Source organism: Musa acuminata, chromosome BXJ3-4 (assembly GCF_036884655.1).
Source record: "Musa acuminata AAA Group cultivar baxijiao chromosome BXJ3-4, Cavendish_Baxijiao_AAA, whole genome shotgun sequence".
NCBI classification, from domain to species: Eukaryota; Viridiplantae; Streptophyta; class Magnoliopsida; order Zingiberales; family Musaceae; genus Musa; species Musa acuminata.
In genome coordinates, this window is record NC_088352.1 from 35,164,568 (window position 1) to 35,185,870 (window position 21,303).

Genomic DNA, 21,303 nt, shown 5'->3' on the forward strand with positions numbered 1-21,303 from the left:
CGCATCCCAACCCGCAGCCACCCTTGTCCAGTGGGCGGGCCATGCACATGATCCATTTGGTCTGATCTTAGGTTTGGCCCAGCCCTGTACTGAGCCGGCCCGACTTGAATTCAGCCCTCTATTTGGGTTGAATTCGGGTCTGGATTGGCCCAGTATCCATGTTTTGACTTACTTTTCTGCTTATGAGCCCAGTTAAACCTTAGACCGAATCTAAATCGAATCGGTTCGCTCAATTTGACCGGTTCAGGATGATTCTGAATCGATTTAAATCGATTTGAACTTATTTGGATCTAACCAAGTTCAAGTTGAACTAATTTATGATGATTCCAGATCAGTCTTATGAGGATTATGAATTGGTTCAGTTATGTTATATTTGAATTGAGTACAATTTAAGTCAATTGAATCGATTCAAATAAGTTTCATATCAATTGAAGGTTAATTAGGTATAATTCATGATATTGATGGTCTTTGATAGCTTTTGGATCGATGAGCATATGTGGTAGTATACAAGATATACGATTGATACGATAAAATGATCTATATGATTTCTATCAGGAAGGCTAATGTATCGAAGGATAATTCTAAATTGGTGGACGCGATAGTTAAACATTTTTTTTATCTTTTGTTGGGAGACATGTGTCTTCACTTTGACAAGTGAAAAATATTCCTTCATCTACTATTGAGAGAGAGAATTCATTCCGAAAAATTAAGCATCTTCATCTGTTGTTACTTGCTTATATCATTCATTCTATCGATCATAATCGTATTACTTATGTCATTCATAGGCGTACTTCTCAATTTAAGGTTTGCCGTATCCTACTTACTGCTTAAGTTTTATACCTTTAGGTTTGATTTATTATATATATATATATTATGAATATTTAAAATTTATTTTTGATTAAAATTATTATTATTATTATTATCTTTATATTGCTTGAGTTATTTTTATGGAAAAATATATGTACGTGAAAAAAAAAGCTGGGATGTGACAAGTTGGAAACGATGATGATGGCCATGGCAAAATGCTTCTACGGTTAATACTTTGTACTACCACTGTGGGATTCCCAAGCTTCCTTTTAGCACACCTACTCACGAATCCCACTTTTTGCAGATCCTAAAACCCATGCTCCAAATCTTGAGGGCGGTCACGTTTCACCACCTCGATCTCTCCTTTCCGACGAATACAGGAAACCCACCTCGGCGCCGCAGCAGCAGCGATAAGGGACAGTGTGAGATGGTAAAGGAAGAAATCCACCTTCAGTGCTCTCCGTCCTCTTCACTCCAGAAAAGGCCGTCTTCTTCGTGTACTCCAGTCAAAACCTTCTTCTGCAATCGACAGCAGCCTCCTCTTCTGACCGCGACTCTGCCATTGAAACACTTCTCCTTACTGGCCCAAATCACCACCAACTCATCATCACATGCATGCCTGCAGCAGCCTTTCTTTATTCAGAGCGTACAGAGCTCCCAGGAACATTTGACCAAGTTGACATTAGTCTTATCGCCACGATACCCCGCGCCCTTTATCCCCCATCACGCTTCCAAAAAGTACACTACTGCTCTTCCGTCAATTTCAACCACACTATAATTTACCTTTCTTTTGTTCCCTTCACGAGCAGATTCTAAGACGAATTCCACTACCCCACACCATTGTCACTTCCTTTGCACAACCCAAGTCCTTCAAAATGAAGCACCGGCAATGATAACCCAATGAAAGAGCAGATACAGTGACAGAGACCGCAGGAGAGAGAGAGAGAGAGACCACTTTGTAATAGATGGGCAGCCTCACAGCCCGTTACCGTCATACTTCTCTGACTCCTTTTCCGAGCTCTACGTTCGCATTGCCATTGTTAAAATTGGCCCTCACAGTACTCGCCTTCCTGTCGCCAGCCGCTGCCGGCGACCTATACAACCTTGTCTATAAGGGCTGCGCCAACCAGTCCTTCCCCGGCGGCGCTGCAGCCTACGGCCAGGCCCTCGCCGCCCTCTCCTCCTCCTTGACTGCCCGCGCCGCCACCTCCGAGTTCTACAAGACCACCGCCTCATCCGCCAACGGCGGCCAGTCCCTCTTCGGTCTCTTCCAGTGCCGCGGTGACCTCTCCTCCTCCGATTGCTCTGCCTGCGTTAGCCGCCTCCTCCCCATGTGGCCGTCTCTCTGCGGCTACGCCGCCGCCGCCCGCGTCCAGCTCTCCGGTTGCTACGCCCTGTACCAGGTGTCCGGCTTCCCCCAGATCTCTGGCACCCAGATGCTTTACAAAACCTGTGGCTCCGGCGGTGGCGGTGGCGACTTTGAGGTCAATCGGGACACGGCCTTCAGCCAGCTACAGAGCGGCGTCGCTGGCGGGCAGGGGTTCTACACCACTAGCTACGGCTCCATCTACACTATGGCGCAGTGCGAGGGTGACCTCTCTAACGGGGACTGCACCGACTGCGTGGCCCAGGCCGTCCAGAAGTCGGAAGTGGAGTGCGGCGGCGCCACCTCCGGCCAGATCTACCTCGACAAGTGCTACATTAGTTACAGCTACTACGCGAATGGCGTCACCTCCGCCGGCAGCGGCGGTGGCGGTAATGGAGGTGAGGACTGTTAGTACGACTAAAAATTTCAACTTTGATTCCTTTTATCTTCACAGATAGTTTTTCTTTCCTTTTCTCTGATTCTCAAGTTCTAAAGAAAGCTTTTTTTTTCGTTTTCTGTGTTCCTATAGCTCACATTGCATTGGATTTCCCTCTTATGAGGTTTTTGGTTTCCTTCTTATGAAGTCACCTTCTCATTCTTTCTCGGGTTCTTCTGGTTTGAAGGAAGCCTCCTGTGCATGCATACACATCATATTGCATCTGATTTCTTGTTTCCTTTTGCCATATGCTACTTTTCATTAATATTACATGGATTTGAAGTTTTCATTTCAGTATTCTCTCTGATCCTTATAATCTGAAAGTGCAGCCATTTGCATTCGATCTCCAGCTTACAGGTTTTCTTTCTGTTTCCCTTTTGCTAATTTACAGTTTTAGATGTTTCATTTGCTGGAATGGTATTGACTTTCTATATCTCGGAGGAAGGTGACTTATGTGCATGGTTCCAAATAAAATTGATGATAGTTGATTGCTTCTCGGTGATCAGGGCAAACAGGGAAGACAGTGGCCATAGTGGTGGGAGGGGCAGCAGGGGTGGGTTTTCTGATCATCTGCTTGTTGTTTGCCAGGAGTTTGATGAGAAAGAAAGATGGTAAGTGATGATGCCATTAAAACAAACCATGGGTATGTGATGCAAGAAGACCTGTTCAACTTTTAACTCTTTTGTGCCTTCATTTCTTTCAGATTTCTGAGGTTGGTGGGTGACAGGTGGGCAAGAACAATGGTAGGGGAGTGGGAGAGGTACAATTCTGTAGGTTTCTCTTCCATGGGGTTGTGGATTGATTGTAAGGGATAGAGAGCGAGAGATTTGGCTGTCTGCTATGGACATAAGCAAGTGATGGTGGGGAGAAGGGGAGAAGGAATAATGGGTTGGATCCAGTCTGGGGTGTTTTATAATATTATTAATACCTACATAGAGATGTAAACCTAAATAGATTCAATGTATTATTTTTCACAGAATATTAAGTAATCATGTTGTTGAGAGATGGGTTTTGCTATGCTACTTTTTCTCCAAATGCTGTGCTTGTTCTTGTGAGAAGAGAAACTTGCTGTCATGCACATTAAAATATAATCCAGGATCATTATACTTAATTAGCATGACCAAATTCTTCCTCAGGAGTAAAGAATTGTGCATATGAGTTGTTCTTAAAGCTTCATTTCTTGGAGAAGCTTCAGTTTTAGTATTTGAGACACATGGAGAGTTTGTACTTTTGTGTGATTAGATCTGTACAGTAGTATGTATTCTCCCATCATGAGTAAGCCTTACTGATGGATGCTGCAAACTATGATGGGGAGTGGGGTGTACCAAAAACCTAAACTTGTCAATTTGATTTTTCTAAATTTCATATTTTCTAAATTTCAATTTGTCAATTTGATTTTTCTAAACTTGTCAATTTCATATTTCTAAATTTCATATTTTATAATCAGGAAAAACCTAAACTATGAGTGCTGATGTAATAAATGACAAATTTTAGAGTATCTTTTAAAAAAATTTGAAGTGTTCACTTGAGTAAAAACTTAAGGTTTTCTAATGTAAATTACTTCTATATTTATCTTACTTTCATGTTAGGTGTAGAGGTATTTTTAAGAGCCCTAATTAGATTCAAACAGTTGAGAAGATAAAAAATTCAAGTATGAAAATACTCTTTTAGTTACTTAGGTCTAATTTGTTATATAAATATTTTATATATCTCAATGTTTTACATGAGATATTATTAAAAAAAATCATTTTGGATCTTAAGATTTTGATCTAGAGGGTTAAAAGAAAAATTCTTCAAAGTTTATGTTAGAAGATATAGAAAAAAAATTGAGCTTGAGTTTATATTAACTCAAAATAAATTTATTCTTAGTGACTATTTTTTATCTTATGGTAAAGATCTTGTTTTCTTGATGGACATCGGAATGGATTGTCAAACCATGTAATTTTACCATGGTTTTTCTAATTTATTTAAACTTTAAAATATTCTCTTTTAGTTCTAAAAACTTGGATGGAGTAAGATAATATCAAAGCTTAAAAGATATAGTGATTAAAGATTTAACAAGGATATTATTAGGTGTTTCTGTAAATTTTTATCACATCATTAACTTGGATGCATAAAAAATCGCTCCTCTTCAAATATATATATATATATATATATATATATATATATATATATATATATATATATATATATATATATATATACATCTTGTTTATTAGCTATATATCTATCACCTCATCTCAGATGTTCCACCAAATGTGAAAGCAGTTTTGGGTAAGCACAAATGTACAAGTAGGGAATAGAGATTAAAAAAAAGTAATAACAATGTGTTGAAATTGTCGATGAATTTATGCATATAATATGTGAGCCAAATGAGAATAAATAAGAGTACAAAATCATTGTTATAATTAGAGTTCATGCGAGGTGATAAGAATATGTACAACATGATTTCATTCAATATTATCCATAAATATAGTTAGTTATACATATGCATTCGACATTTGAGTTGAATATGTAATGGATACTGGATGGAGAAGAATCATATAATAGGTACCATAATTATCACGTGCACTAATATATATATATATATATAAAATCTAATTATTCATGTATATCATCAGAAATATCAAGTATAGTTAAGACACCCGATAGTACACTAATACGATGAGTTTATACCCCAACAACTAAAGAGAACCTATATCATACTCCCAACGGTATAAAGTGGATATATGTTTCTTATAATAGTAGATAGAAGAATTATCTAACTATCACGTCTGATAGTCTACTAATCCCAAAAGAAAATTACCCTCCATTATACAGCTTCGATTATCATATTAAAATCATATGTCATCATATCATAATATAATTATATCATCAGCTCAATCAATCAAATGCAATCACAAGATAGTAGATCATATTAGGAGGATAATTAAGGAGATTTGACCCAGTGACCAAAAGGTAGATAATTTTTGTTGATCACAACTCATTGTGATTCCCGTCCTATTCGACCTCCGAATCACTATGGTCCCGAGGGACTCGACCAATCATGATGCTCGGTTAAGTTAACACCATCGTTAGAAGATGAGTCTGATTTGATGATATACCATCGAAGGACTCGACCAAGCATATCATATCCTCTGGTCACTAGTGACATCTCTATATCATAGGCAAGATAGCGAATTACGATATAGATGAGCCTCGAGAGACTCGACCAACTCAACATACATCAAGAATCAGTCCCTACCTATAACGATGGAAGGCCACGTGGATCAATATAATTGCTTCACGTTTATTGACTTAATATTATCGAGAGATGAGATTTTGATTTGGTCTCCTAATATAACGTGTCACACACATACATATTTAATATATATCTACATCACATATAAATATATATAAATATCTAGTAGGTGTATAAGTAATCACACATCACATGAACAATCACGCTAGATGATCATGGACCATAGTCTAATGTGATCAGGCTCGAGCCACTGGGCCTAATCACTAACATCAGGATCTATGTTTGCAGCGGTGTATCTCCATGCCCTGTAATCGTCCATCTCGTCCTCATCGGTTCCGTCGGCATCTCAACGCATCTTAATACATCGCGATCGCCCATCTCGTGGGTCCCGCTATCGCTTCTATGCTCCTGCTATGCCTCCTCATGTAATTACAACTTAATCATAGGCATGTAAGCCCGATAATAAATGAGAAATAAAATGATGGCTCGCAGGCCTCAATAATAATAATCATAAGTACACACATCACACGGTCCATGATCATCCGTCCACATATTACATGCATAAATCATCATCATATAGGTCTACTAGATAATAATATAAATAATAATCAATTAAATATTTTTATTAATTAATATTTTCTAAAATTGGGGATATGTAGAGAATTTTTTAAATTATAAGGGGTATTTTTATAATTTGGACAAAGAATAGAATTTGAAATTTCTGAAATTTCGAGAGGCAAAATTATCTTTTGCCCATAAACCCTAAACCCTCTTCCCATTGCTTGTTGCGGCCGTCGCCACCCTACCGGTGGCAGCCCTCTATGATAGGGAGCGGAGGCCCCGTCGCCTCCGCGGGCTGGCCCATTCGGCGGGCGCCCCTATGGGCATCACCACCTTCGCGAGTGGTTTTGCCCCTAGGGTAGCGCTCGAAGGTAGTGCTGTCCAGTAGGGCGAGTGCCCCTATAGGGCCTACTACCCATATGGGCAGTTCTGCCTATGGGCACAGTGTCTGCAGGCGCTGCTGCCTCAGCGGGCGAGCGCCCCTTCTTGCAGGTTGTTGACCCTCGCATGCTACTAGCGCCAACGGGCTGTCAGCCCCCGCAAGCTGTTGGCCACCGACAACAAGTCTGATGAATGCAAATGACAACGCTACTATGGGATGGCAGCAAGGTCACCAACAGTTGCTGCTCTTTCTCGCTTTTGTGTCAACGATTTTGACGTTAAAAGATTCTTCAAAACACTATACATGCAGTTCAAAACTAATATTTCGCATGAACAATCTAGCTCTGATACCACTATTGGAAAATATTGGGGCGATATTACATGCGCCGCGGAAGAACAGAAAAAATAAAATCCCCAAATTTTTAAATATGTGTTCGTCGTCGTACGAAGATTGGTGCGTAAAAATTCATGAAACTTAAAATTGTGTATAAGATAGAATATATTACCTAGGGAGATCATATATTCCTGAATCGCTGTAGATCTCTAGGAGAGGGTGAAGGAGGTCAAGTGTCATCCTCTCTAGCGGTGATCTATACAGTAGAGCTGTGACGACGCTCTTCAAAACTCCAAGCTTGCTTTGAGGAGGAGAAGGGGAGGAGAATAAGAGAGGCAAGTTAAAAAGACTCTAGCCTATATACCAATAATTCCCTTATATTTATAGAGGTCCACTGTCAACTTAACCATAATGAATATTGTCCTATTGGGTATTATATCTCCATCCAACTACTCAAACATTTTAGATTAGTGGATCTTTATCCAATAATCTCTCATGGGCTCTTATTGGATCTCATCCATATGATCCAATAATTTATGGGCTTATTGGATATCCAATAAGATAGGGGCTCCGACGGATATCTCATATTCGAACATCTACTCATCGTAATACCTACCATATGTGTGTGACCCTCTAGGCCCAATATCGAGCTGGCTGTGAGTCATACCTGTCAGAACTACTTCTGACTCAGTGAATTATTATCTACATAATAATTCACTCGACCCATCAACTATGGACGTATCATGCCACTATGCCACAGTTCCCAAAAGATATAGGAGAATATAATCCATTGGACTCGTCTGTCCTTAGTTATCATGTACCTATAGTTCCTCATCCATCTAATATCCCAGAGACCATGTACCGGGTATGGTGTTGTCAGACCCATATGACTTCTATTCGAGTCTCGTTCTAATCGGATTCTCCTAGAGAACTCTTTCTCTCTCAATCCGAATAACCCTAGCCAGGGATTTGTCTGAGCAAGAACATATGAGATATTCCTCTTATGACATCGAGAGTGGATGATCCTCTATCGATACTCAATAGTTATTGTATCATTGGCTACCACTCTCGATGACTGGCTATGCTAGATCTGGAACCTCTAGACCTAGAAGTCCAGTATCAAAGAGTGAAGTACTCATACAAGACATTCTTAGTGTCTCAAGTCTAAGGACCAGATACACTACTGAGACTACGGAATCACTATCTAACAATAAGGTATTATCAACCATATAACATTCCGTAAGCGGATCAATTAATGAACTCATTCTCCAATGAGCACCTATACTATATCCTTAGTGTTCCCACATGAGTAGCTATGAGACCAATTGCATCCATCATATTAACGGGTATACAGCACATCAGTTTGTCCGATTATCTCTATGTCTCTCTCGAGTAACATATAACCAGGATTATTTAGGATTTATGTTTAAAGGTGAATCAGTCTTATTATCATGATCTCATCACGATCCAATTCCTATTACATAGATCCATGAATATCATAATATATTCAAGCAACAAATAATATAAAATAATAAAATATTAAAATATAATAAGTAAAAAGATTGTGTCAAGTCACATATGTCTATCACTCACGTGATTGAGGCATCTATATGAGTAGCATATATGAGATAATGTAGATACATCAAAATGTAGGTCAAATAGTGCAAGTATCACTTAAGCATGGTATATACATATATATTGTGAATCATGTATAAAAAGATGACAATCTTTTTAATACTTCTTTTTGTTTATTCTAAGTTTGTCCTACGTTACATTACGTGGATCATTTAATGTTGGTTAAAGAAGCTTTTGGTATGATATAAAATCTTGAAATCTATGTCATTATAGAAGATCTATTTGAAGTATTGAGTAAAGATAGTTTGGGGGTGGGTGGGTGTGTGTGTGTGTGGGGGGGGTGGGTTGCGCTGCCAACTAGCAACAAGTAAAGAAATTAGCTTGCCAACTAGGAACAAGTAAAGAAATTAGCTTATGGTTTAAGGAATCATAGCTATATAATTCTGTGATAGTTTTTGACATGTGTAACATGTTCATACAAATTTAGTCCAGTTGTTAACTAAATAATTTTTAAATTCTAATTTAGATAGAATTTCATGATCTATCTTGAAGGAAGAGAATAGAGGAATATCTGTAGGTATTATTAGATCTTTAACAAAAAAAGTTTATAAATATGCATGAAGATAACAACTAATCATTAGGCCAAATATAAAGGGTTAGTGATGAAAATAATAGAATATAAGAATAATTATTGAAGAAATTTTATTGAAGAAGTAAAGAAAAATAAATAACTTTAGCTTAAATACATTAACATATCTCTCTCATATTTATACAGATTATGAGAGAGGATTTTCCTCAACAGAGCTCAACAGAATATAGTTGGGGAAATCTTATCTAGTATCAATTAGTCTCCTTACTTATCTTCTCTTAAATCATATATTTTGTAATGTAAAACAAGTTAGTGGTAAAACACTACTAAACTTAGATTATAGGAGAGAAGGATGTGAACCGAATAGAATGCAAACAAGGAAAAGAGAAATATCCCTCCTAGCAAGGGAGATGCCCATCATTCACTCCTCTCTTCTACTATAGATATTTTTTTCTATCATTATCATTGACCTTGCTCTTTTGACGGCTTAGAGAGAAGAGGGAGGAGTCATACTAACACTAATGTAAGTAAGAGTCATAATCTAATTATCTTTATTTGATTTACACTCCTAATCCAATTAAGATATTCTTTAAATCTCCACCTATATTTTTAATTAAGATATATATTCCTAACCTAATTAGGAGAGATATCATGTCCAATATAAATTATAAAAATGTTCCTAATTAACATTAACCAATATTAAATTAGGAAATACCCAAAATAGGGTTAGGTAATATTTGAGTATAATAATTTTTCAATGAATAAAATTAATGAAAAAATATTATTATAATATTTTAAAGAAAGGTGAAGAATTTTTTTGTTAAGTGTAAACAAAAACATTAAAGGGACAAAAGATAAACTTGAAAAGATGAGTTACAAAGATTAGAAGAAACCAAAACTTAAGGTTTCAAATAATTATTAGAAAAATTATTTGGGTTGATAAGTACTTTTAGGAGTTATAATTATATATATAATTTTTAATAACACTTAATGACTTAGGACTTATTTATTTTATAAATATTTTGTAATCTTAAGGGTTTGATGAGAAAGAGATGTTGAAGTAAAAATACTCTAGTTGCTTGTTGAATTTTTTTTCTATTTAGTCTAAAAGAGTGTTGAGTGAAGAGTTTTTTATGTTTTTTGTGAGATAATTTACTAAGAATCTTGGATATGGATTTAGGTTTACTCGAAAGAGAATTATTCATTATTATTATTATTTTATTTTTCTCAAGATATGATTTTCTGCATGAACATAGATAATAGTTGTGTTTTTATAACAATTCTTTGTTTAATTAAAGGCCATGAAGGCAATAAAAAGACAAAGTTGCTAGAAAAAAGATGAGCAGCACCACTTCCCTAGACATGAGGAGGGGTTGCTTACTCTAGCAAAATTGGCAAGGCATGTGTTATGGTGTTCACATTTCTATTCACCAAGGAGAAGTTTGCTGTTGTGCCAAAAATAGAATGTCAAATACTTTTGACTTTTGACTTGGTAGTAGCATCTCATTCAGATTGAAATCCATTGCATAACAAGTATTAGTACTAATGAAGAGAAAACATCTATCTAGACTACAGAATCTATGACAAAGATTTTCTCTATTCTTCTTTGTTCTACATAAGCAAGCATCAACAAAATTATTCTTCCATATAGATCATCATAGCATAAACTAAATTCTATATTTTTTTCTACCCTACTATTGTTAGAAACCTTGCTTTGGTGGGGGGCTTCTTCCCCCGAGGTTTACCTTCTTTAGGGTGCACCCGAAATGTTTGGCCTAATCATCGATTTTTTTTCTATTTTTTCAAGCTTAGGTGCACAATGATTGAGACTAAAAACTATATCAATAGTAGCTCAGTATCATGAATCTATAAGTTTTTTAACACCATCTGTCGTCATTGTTGAGCAACTGAGCTAATGTTATATTTTTAGTTGATATTATACCGATTAGTCACTTTTGATCTATTTTTAACTCCTTTTTGCTTGCTCATGTTTTTGCAATCTTTCTCTTTCATTTCAAATGAGATACACAATGGAACTTATTACTATATTGAAATAGATTGTTACAACTTTTTTGGGTTACTATTGTTATTGAACTATATAAGTAGCACATGTAAATCTGTCCATTGGTAGAATATGTATGTTTATATAGAGAGAATATTATATTAACAATATCTATTCTATTATTATTTAGGTAATTCAATTTAAAATAATTTTTTATCTAACTCTAGCCTGTATGATATAATCAATCGATAGAAATACTCAACACTATACCTTTCTCGTATGTTCTATATAAAACATTATATAGATAAAATATTTAAAAAATATAATTCACTTTTAAGATATCTTGATGATGAAAGAAATGCTAGACACATAAAACTCAAAATTGCATATATATATATATATATTATCTCATCTCTTATTTATTGATATGAAGCATTCCAAAAATCTTATGATTTGAGTTCCAGCTGAGCTATTGGAATTGATGGCAAGGGATCATAAACTCTTGACAATTTTCTCTATCTAATTAATGGAGAGCCTCACCCACCTCTTGAGTACATAGATTCAAGAGAAATTACTTAGCTAGTTTTAAAATTTTATAAAATACCCACCAGTACCTAAAAATAAAGTGCATTACTTAGCTAGTTTTAAAGATTTGTAATTTACTCATTTAGTGACTTTAGTAGTGGGTATAATCAAATTCTTAATTTAGGTATGATCTTTTATTTCTTTTTTTGCTAATAAAATTTTGGAAATAATTATTCAATATTCCAAGTAGGATAATGTCATTTTTGTTAGTAAATTAAATATAAATAAATATAAATAAATATAAAAATAAAAAATCCTCACATTCTCCTATTTAATGGAAGGGATTCCTTACCTTTGTTGTTTACCGAAAGTCTAGTAGCGAAAGGAATGAAAAATTGCATCGAACTGTGGAGAGGTAGGTTCCTTTGCTTTTCTTGAAAAATAAAAATTTTCTTTGATTCTATTAAATGTTTAAAATTTTTATTTTTTAGATTAAAACATGTTATATATAGTTCTAAAATATCTTTTTATTCATTTAATTATCAAAAAATTTATTGATAGATTAAAATATGTTACATGATGTTTTTAAATTTTTTTATCCCTTTAAATGTTTAAAATATTATTTTCAAATTAAAAATATATTGAAATATGCATTTCTATTTTTTTAATGCATGATATTTGATTTTTATTAGATTTATATAATACTTGATTATGAATATTATTTTCTCCTTATAATGTTTATCTTTTTAATCTGTTATTATTTATTATGTTCTAATGACTTATTATGAATGAATATATGTTTGATTATAATTCATAAATTTGATAACGATACATATCGGGAAGAATTAATTATAAGAATAGGTGCTTATCAGTTATTGAGGATCATAGATAAGATATTTAGTGTATTATACTACCTCTTGTTATTGGTAAGTCTAGAAGAAACATATAAGAAAATAGGGATCGTTGGATATAAATGATAGTAAGGGATAAGGGAAAGAATCAAGTAACAAAAAAAAGAAAGAGCCTACATTATCTATATTAGATTACGATACCTGTATTATATGAAATGAATTAATATTTAATACATAAAAGATATATATTTTTTATTATCTTTGATTATGTATCCTATGCTTGGTAAAGAATTTAATCGAAAAAAACAATCAGATTGAAGGGTATATTTAAGAAGATACAAGTTAGTGTTAGGATCAAAATCGATATTAAGATGGGTGAATTAGTGCTTACGTAAAATTACGTAAATTTGAAATTCTTCGTTCAATAAACTCGTATCGAAAAAATATTTAAACTTAAAATATTTATAAAAGTAGTAATGAGTAGGTAAAGCAGTTGCAGAACAAGTAAACAAGCACAGAAAGAGAGGCACACCAATTTTATAATTGTTCGTGACCTACATCTATTCTCGATCTCTCTTCACTCAATACTATTGGCTTCCACTACGGAGGAAACTCAATTTTCTAATAGGGTTTACAACCTTAGAATCATAGAATTTTGGTTCTACTTTCGTGCTTTTTTAAGCAAGAAGGATTGAGATATTTATAGGCCCCAAATGGATTCAAATTTGGAGCCAAAACAATCTCATTATGGGTTTTCAGGATACTGATGGTACCATCGCTTGACATATTGATAACTAATGGTACCATCACTTGTCAATCTGACATTGGCAAGTACCACTGCTCAGTTTGACATTGACATTATGTAGTACCCCTATCTAGAGAACCTAGGAGGCCGAGTCCTAAGCGATGCCACCACCTAGGCCTGCTAAGGGTTGTTGTATGGGTCTTACATGGCCCAAAATAGCCCCAACTCAAGCCTAATGGGCCCCTAATTGAGTTGGCATAGTTACACCTAAAACTAATTCAATTATAATCATAACTACTTCAATCTAGATAAATTATTATAAGCATGAGTTCTACGTTGTCCGATGTGTCATTGGTTCATTCAGCGCTTCGTTCGATTCTTTGACGCTTCGTTCGATCCTTCGACACATCGTCCTCTCTTTCGGCGTATTGCCCAATCGACATGTTAACCTCCGCAACATTTGATCTCCTTAACGCAATGTTCAATCCTTTGGCCCGATACTCAAACTCGTGACACGAAGTCCTTTTGCCGGTACATCAACCGATCCTCCGGCTCAACGTCTAATCTCTTTATATATTTTATTTCGGCCTAACGTTAGATTCCTCATACTTAAATCAATTTATCTTTTTTAATCGAAGTTAGCGCCATGTCACTCAAAATGCAGATTAGATCGTAAACTCATCAATTAATTTCATTATCAAAATCCGAGATTCAATAATTAGTAGTATTAAAAATCTTATTCTCTATCTTGCGTTTGATTAGTATCTAATGTAATTGGACAAAAAATACTTGTCATGACATCCACTTTACAACATAAAAATCATGTGAATTACTAAATATGTGATCATTGGGATTGAGCCATAAAAACTAGAGAGAAGAACCAATGAGATTTTTTTTTTTCCGCATCTTCCTTTGGTAGATCTTGTCCCTCAAACAATCAATAGCCGTGGGCTAATAGGAGAAGAGTTGTAATGCACTTTCTAACTAGTTATCGTAAATGACAAGTAAAGACACATTCGAAGAATATATGAGAGGAAGAGTCGATAAAAAATTGCAAATGAGGCAAGTGTTCAATTGAGAGTGCAAATATTTTCAGAGTAACCACTACTATACGTCAGCAAGTCTTTAGGAATATAAATCAAACCATTATCATCAAACACATAATATATATATATATATATATATATATATATATATATATATATATATATGTATATGTATATATATATCTCTGTGACTCTCCCGTTCTTCGCTCTCGAACTCCACCCAAAAGCTTCGACAATCGCCTATATATGAAGGATCGAAATTGGTAAACTCTGGTGTTCCCATTGCAGATTCTCGAAACACGACTAGGATATGCAATACCAGGATGATCTATCAAGAAAACAAAAATGTTTTTGTTTGCTGTTATTGTTTCTGCTTCCACCCTCGGTGGAACATACGTCTTCCCTCTTCCGGCCCACCGTCAACCTCGGAACCCAAGCTTCTCACTTCCTCTTCTTTTGATCTTTTCTTCTCACGCCATTCCCTCTCTCTCTCTCTCTGTGTGTGTGTGTGTATATATATAAATACACATGGAGTTGTGCGATTTGAAGAGAACAATATATGTATTTATGCAGTGGTTTAGGTTTTCTTTTTCTTCTGTTTCATCTTCTTCCCATTCCTTTGTGTTCTGGTGATGTACCATATGCAATACAAAAATAAGAAAAGAATGATAACAATAACAAAACGAGGCCGGATTTCATTACATGTCTTTTCCATCAATAAAAAAAATTCAAAAAAAAGAAAGAAATGTTTGCTGTCCAATAAATATGTCCATTCATGCATGATATCGAACCTTTATTAGTTAGCAAAGGCACAGAGTCATGGACGAAGCAAGTCTTGGAGAACAGGAAATCTTCGTCTGTGCCCATTACTGCTCGCCATGTTGCACGCTGGCACCGACAAAGGTCAACTCTTGTTGACTTCGCCCTTGACCCAATCCAATAATGGACGTCGGGCGCTTGATAGCCAAAGGGAGACACTGTCTCTATCATGCTTTGGGACAAAAATAATCTATTAGAAGAAGCTTTTACCAGTAAAAGTTGGATCATTCTTTTGTTTAGAACAGAACCGAGAGCCTTTCACAATAAATCATCCTAAAAAACCCATTACAAATCCTCATGAATTCTAAAGCAGGTAATGAACCTCATCTACATCATAAAAGTAAGCATGCCATTGGGTTGCAGTGAAGTAAATTAGTCCTTTCGCATGTTCTCGGAGGAACACGGGGCAAGATAAAAAGATCATATTGCTGGTGTGTTTTCCGATGCTTGAGAACATATTAATGCTGCCAAGAAAAGAAACAGAGATTACATCTTTTCTCTGGAAAATGGGAGATCAGATCGTCCATCACATGCAGTATCATCTATCAGCAGTTTGAGACTCTGCAAGATGCAGAAATAGTTTTTGGTTCTTCTCTGTGAAGCTCTTGGAACACAGATGCTTGCAATTTTTGTCTTGTTTTCTTGCTTTCTTTTTCATTGGTCACACGTTTCTCGTCCGCAAACACATCGTCTCGCCACCCTGCAATTGATCGACCAACATGCGCCTTAATTCGCGCCGCTCGCCGCCCACACGGATTAAATTCTGTCGCAGAGCCGACCGAGTGCAGCGTTCCCTGATCAGGCGTCACCCAATGCAGCCTCCCTTCTCGCAGTCATGTTGAGGGAACACCGGAAGCAAGCAAGCAAGGATATCGGGAGATGGATGGTGGACGCAACACGAATCCACGCACGTTCACATCAATTTGGTTTCCGTCTCTTCGCCCAACTACTTTCCTCTCTCTCTCTCTCTCTCTATTTTTGTTCTCTTTACTTCTCTTGTCTTCTTCTTTTTCTCGCTTTGACTAGAGTAGGCCAAGGAGATGGGGACCCGCTGTACTCTGCACTCTGCGGCCACCTCTCTCTCTGTCCTCTCTTCTTTAGTCTTTGACTGGAGCAGAGACGAGCAGAAATGGATCGAACACGCGGCAATTTTTATTAGCGTCATAATTTTCTCGCTTATCAGAGAGGGAAGAACGAGTAAAAAAATCCAATTTTGGGATGTATTTTACATAAAAGACCGGATTTTGAGGCTTTGATTCACATGGGGGTCGCGGAGCAGGTGGCATTCCCACCGCTAACCACGACGTCTTGGATTTGATTGTTCTTTTGGACTGCTTCCTTCTCTAGTTTTTGGCCTCCCTGCAGTCATTAATGGTGGATTGGGGGGTTACAGTTGTTTCCGGTGCTTTGATGGCCGTTTTTGGTTCTCTGCGAGGGAACTATAGCTGTTTAATGCTTGAGAACTTTTGACGCAAAAATGCCTACTCAGATTTGGGGAGGAAAACGTTCTTTTCTCTGCTGGTCTCCTTATCTTGCTTTACAGTACTTCATTTCTACTCCTTTGTTTGCTGCTACAGTTATCGGTTTATTCCCCTCCCCTTCTCTTTCCTCTAATAATCCTGTTGTCTCTTCCTTTCCAATCTCCGTCTCCAATCTCTCTCTTTACTGATCATATCAGCAGAAGACCCATTCGATTTTCACCCAAAGAATATATTGTGCATGCCTTCCTCTTCTTGTTGATCCTCCCTGTCTCTGTTCTTGTGGGTCTTGAGATCTTGATTCGCTAAAAGACAAAAACGATCCCTTTCTATAAGCAGCTCCGACGCAAGTCTGGCCAACATCTGCATCCGAGGTGAGATCTTTAATGCCCTGCTCTTATGTTTCTTTAGTTTCATATCTTTATTTAGGGTTTTGTGAAGGGCTTTGGATGTTAGGCATCCGATGAAGATTAAGGAGCTTTACCAAATTGCTCTTTGGAATAATAAAAGTAAAGACTCAACATGTGATGGGGAATTTGTAGGAGAAAAGGGATATGACATTCCAACTGTTGATATATATGTTAGAAATCTAGTGAGAGTGGTAGATATGGCCGTGATGTATTTCTCTAATGATAATTTAGGAGAATGTCTCACAGGGATAGCTTATGGGTGGTAACAAAGGCCTTAAACATGGAGTGCTATTTGACATGAATTGGAAAATAGTATATTAACTTTGGGAATTAAAGATGAAGAATCAACTTTAGGCTCGCTGTAGTAATATAAATTTCCATTGAGGCATTGCACTTTGAACTCATCTTTATAAACGTATTCAAGTAGAAAGCAGCTTGTGCTTTCCGTCGAATGAGATGCTAATATCATTTTCATGCTTAAGTGTAATGTAAGTGTGCAATGTTTACATCTTCATTTTTCTTTTTCAAATAGAGTTTTCTTTGTACCCAATTCATGACATTATTTATATGTTAGAAAATAAATTTTTCGCCAATCAGAAAAAGAAAATGATACTCTGGAAACTGTATGGCTTGAATCGGTGGCATTTAGTAACCCAATGAAATTTGAGTTATTCTTCCCAAAAGATTTTTATGATAGGGGTACTTGTGATTTCACTAGTGTAATACAAAAGATACATCAAATTTATTTGCACATGGAACTTATTCGTATAAATGTATGCCTTTACTCTGTCATGGACATGTATATTGTTTTTATCATTGCAGCGTGAAGTTTTCCAGGTTTGTTCTTCTGAAGTTTGGTGTCACGATACATGCTGTTCTAACATGACATCAGAAAATATGAACTTGGAAGGGCAAGAACTGCTAAGAGATAAATGTGCTGCAACTTCTTGTTTGGTAAATAGTGCAGAAGTTGGAGAAGACAACCACACTAATGTTAATTTTTTGGAAGTTAAACTGGATTTGAAGGAACTTATTAGCAAGATTCCTTTCGTTTGGGATATCAAACACCTAAAGCTTAGTAGAAGATGCAGACAGATCCAAAGAACATATCCATGCAGCAATCAGATCAACTTTCATGATTATATCATGGATGACGATATAAACATCCCTGCTGATATGACTGCTTCTGGTGTAGACTTCAAAAGCTCAAAGCATAGGAAAGCAACTCGAAGCATGGACAATCTGAGCACCTTCTCTGTTGAATATTCACCTGATGAGCAGTCGGAAAATGTAATCATTACTTCTCCAGCTAAATTAATATATGATTCAGTAGAAGGGATCATGAAGAGAATAGGCCTCACGGAAATGCCATTGCCTTTTGATCCACTTAAACAAGATGTTGGTATGAATCATATTAGTTTGAGATCGGCCAACACCAGAGAAATGAAATTCTCGGATTTAGCAAGATCTCCTTGGAATTGTAGATCACTGACAAAATCTCTTAGGAAACATGGATCTGAAACAAAATTCTCTCAAGAGTCGATTTGTTCTTGCTCAAGTACAAGGTCAATTTCCTCCTACCAGTCCGCCTCACCTTCAGATGGCTTTGTCACATCTGCTGCACTTCTTCACTGTGTATCGGAGGGCAACATTCCTTATTTCTTATTTGTCGTGGATGATGATGGATGTGAAGTATACATGGCCAGACCTCAGAAGATCAGAGCCTCTGTTGACAAGCCCCTGGATTATATTTATCAGTTCCATTCATGGAAAGCTAGCAGAAAGAAGTGGAAGAAAATCGTTATTGATGCTTCTTCACATGTTGGAAAGATGAAGGTATCAAGTTCTTTAATTGTGAACTCTAACAGATCTAAATTCATGGAGACTGAGTTTGTTTTATTTGGTGCCAAAGAAGAAGAACAGTCCACTGAGAAGAAAAAGTCATTATCTAATTTCAAGAGGATTAATATGAGATCCAAAAAAGTGGCTAAGATATTTACACCTACCCGTAAAAGTGGCCAAAAACTTAAGGTTGATGAATCAGGTACTCAGTTTGAGGAGCCATGCCATCTTTTTCCTGATGAGCTGCAAATTATTGATGAATCAGATCGTGCAGTTCACTTTGCAAATGAGTTCCCACCCAATCGTGAGTTGACTGCAATAGTTGTCAGAGATTATGGATATAATAGCTCAAAAGGAGCAGCTTTTGGCGGTTGGGGCCTCAAGTTCTTGGAGAAAGTTAAAACCGATGATGCTAATTTTTTTCAAGAGTACCCATCATCTTCTTCTGAAAGTTGTGAAAACACATCCAGAAGTGCCACAAAGAAGATTTCCAGGAATGTGACCGTTCTAGTCCCAGCTGGGTTTCATGGTGATCCAATTGCCAGAGGTGGTGGCCCTTCTAGTCTTACTGAGAGATGGAAGTCAAATGGACATTGTGACTGTGGTGGATGGGATGTCGGGTGTCCAATAAAAGTACTAAACAATGACTCTATCTGTTCAAAAGTTTTGCCTGAGGCCGAGTCGGAAGAGGATTGCAAGTCATTTGAACTGTTTATAGAGGTGCAGTATACATTTTAATTCATTAGATTGTTTGGTCTCATTTTGACTACTTTTGTTGTCTCCAGCTTTTGTATTGATTATTTGACCTTGTGTGCTCGCATGGCACTTTTATGAACCTGATGTTGCCTAGCAATTTTAAGTGAAGTTCCATGGTTGAATCTAGTTTTTCATCTTCTTGAGCTTAAACGATGAATCATTGGATATCACATTATTATTTGGATTTATTGTCAATTCTGAAAATTTATTAATTCTTCTTTATCTTCCAGAGATTTCCAAATATGTTAGCATGTGCAGACAAGATCTGTGAATTTATATGGTCAGAAAACTATATCATCTGTCCTATGTGATAGATTGAATCTGTCTTGCCAATTTGTTTTTCTTTTCAATTCCAAGCATCTCTGATTATGTATTTCACACAATTTTCCTGGTCATTCCGTGAGACTTCATACAGGTAAATTTTGGTACCATAGCGACGATCGTTAAATGGATTGTCATCCACCCTTTTCTTTTTACTCCTGCACTTTTGAATCTCTCCAGTTACGCTGCTGATGATTGGTGAACCAATTGCTAATGAATCATCGATTGCACACAGATCATGATCTGTTTTTTATACCTTTTTTTCGTTTGTGCTTTTCATTTCTATTCTGGCTTTTCCTTTTGCTAGATGAACACAAGCTTGTAATATATTATGTGCAGTAGTAGTCATACTTCATGTTGCAAAACACAGACCATTCTTTTCTGTCTACTTTGGTTACATGTCTCACCATGAACAATACCTTGATTACTTCCCAACATAGATTGCATCGGTATGAGTTGACCATTTGGATGTTTCTCATTGCATGCTTAGTGCCTAATAGATGAAAAAGACACTACATGACTGTTTCTATGTGATTAATGTTCATTAATGTGTAAATTTTGTTGTGTTCATTCTCAGGGTGGAAAACACACACAACCGTCTCTCCAAATGTTGACTGTGAGCAAAGACTTGTATATCGTGAACTTCCAGTCGAAGTTATCAGCCCTGCAGTCTTTCTCCATAGGAGTTGCGTTCATCCACTCGGAGACTCTAGAATTGTGTCCAAAGCTGTAACATACACATGTTTTTAATGTGGAACAAATGGAAGAAACTGTTTCTCCAACTTGCAGAAACAGTTTCCTGAAATGATGAACTGACACACAGTGAATAGAAGGAAAATATTGTTTAGTTTGATTGAATCAGAATAGGAAGATTCAACCTCTCTGATGTAAATCCAGTGGGCATATTATACAGTTTTCCCACTCTAGTGATGATCTCAAAACCTGTAACCCAAAGAAACATCATCAAAAGTGGATCCTCATGCTAAGAATCCAAGTCTTTCTCCATTCTTCTTTGCCAAGCGGATCAACGCTTGTCTCTGCTTTCCATCAGCCCCTATTGCCTTGCAGAACTCCGTGATCACCTAACAAGAAGAAGAAGAAGAAAGAAAGGAAAACCGTCTTGATTGAGTTGTTCTGATGCTCTTAGAACAACTTCATTATTAGACTGCATGATACTTGTGAGTGCAGTGCTAAGGCCTTCCCTCTGAGCTGATTGAA

The 21,303-nt window shown here is 36.5% G+C and overlaps 2 protein-coding genes across 3 annotated transcripts; both read left to right on the forward strand.

The window, feature by feature from the left end:
- Window positions 1–1,651: 1,651 nt before the first annotated feature.
- On the forward strand, window positions 1,652–3,600 carry LOC103980341 (plasmodesmata-located protein 2). Of its 2 annotated transcripts, none has more exons than XM_065145590.1 (3): window positions 1,652–2,571; window positions 3,001–3,220; window positions 3,313–3,600. In XM_065145590.1, coding segments are annotated over exons 1-3 (1,020 nt in total). In that variant the 5' UTR covers window positions 1,652–1,772; the 3' UTR covers window positions 3,314–3,600. The 2 variants fall into 2 exon arrangements, with proteins under 2 accessions (XP_065001662.1, XP_009395030.2); XM_009396755.3 differs by having other exon boundaries at window positions 1,655–2,571; window positions 3,116–3,220; window positions 3,313–3,598.
- A 12,823-nt stretch (window positions 3,601–16,423) lies between these two features.
- LOC135636180 (uncharacterized) lies at window positions 16,424–21,104 on the forward strand. The gene is made up of 3 exons (XM_065147793.1): window positions 16,424–17,130; window positions 17,989–19,728; window positions 20,663–21,104. Exons 2-3 carry the CDS (start codon window positions 18,049–18,051, stop codon window positions 20,816–20,818), a joined length of 1,836 nt encoding a protein of 611 aa, XP_065003865.1. The 5' UTR covers window positions 16,424–17,130; window positions 17,989–18,048; the 3' UTR covers window positions 20,819–21,104.
- Window positions 21,105–21,303: the final 199 nt, after the last annotated feature.

Coding starts and splice junctions, on each gene's coding strand:
- LOC103980341 (XM_065145590.1), top strand. CDS start 1,773: ATGGGCAGCCTCACAGCCCGTTACCGTCATACTTCTCTGACTCCTTTT. Junction 2,572..3,000: donor CGGCGGTGGCGGTAATGGAG/GTGAGGACTGTT, acceptor GCTAATTTACAG/TTTTAGATGTTTCATTTGCT.
- LOC135636180 (XM_065147793.1), top strand. CDS start 18,049: ATGACATCAGAAAATATGAACTTGGAAGGGCAAGAACTGCTAAGAGAT. Junction 19,729..20,662: donor CATTTGAACTGTTTATAGAG/GTGCAGTATACA, acceptor GTTCATTCTCAG/GGTGGAAAACACACACAACC.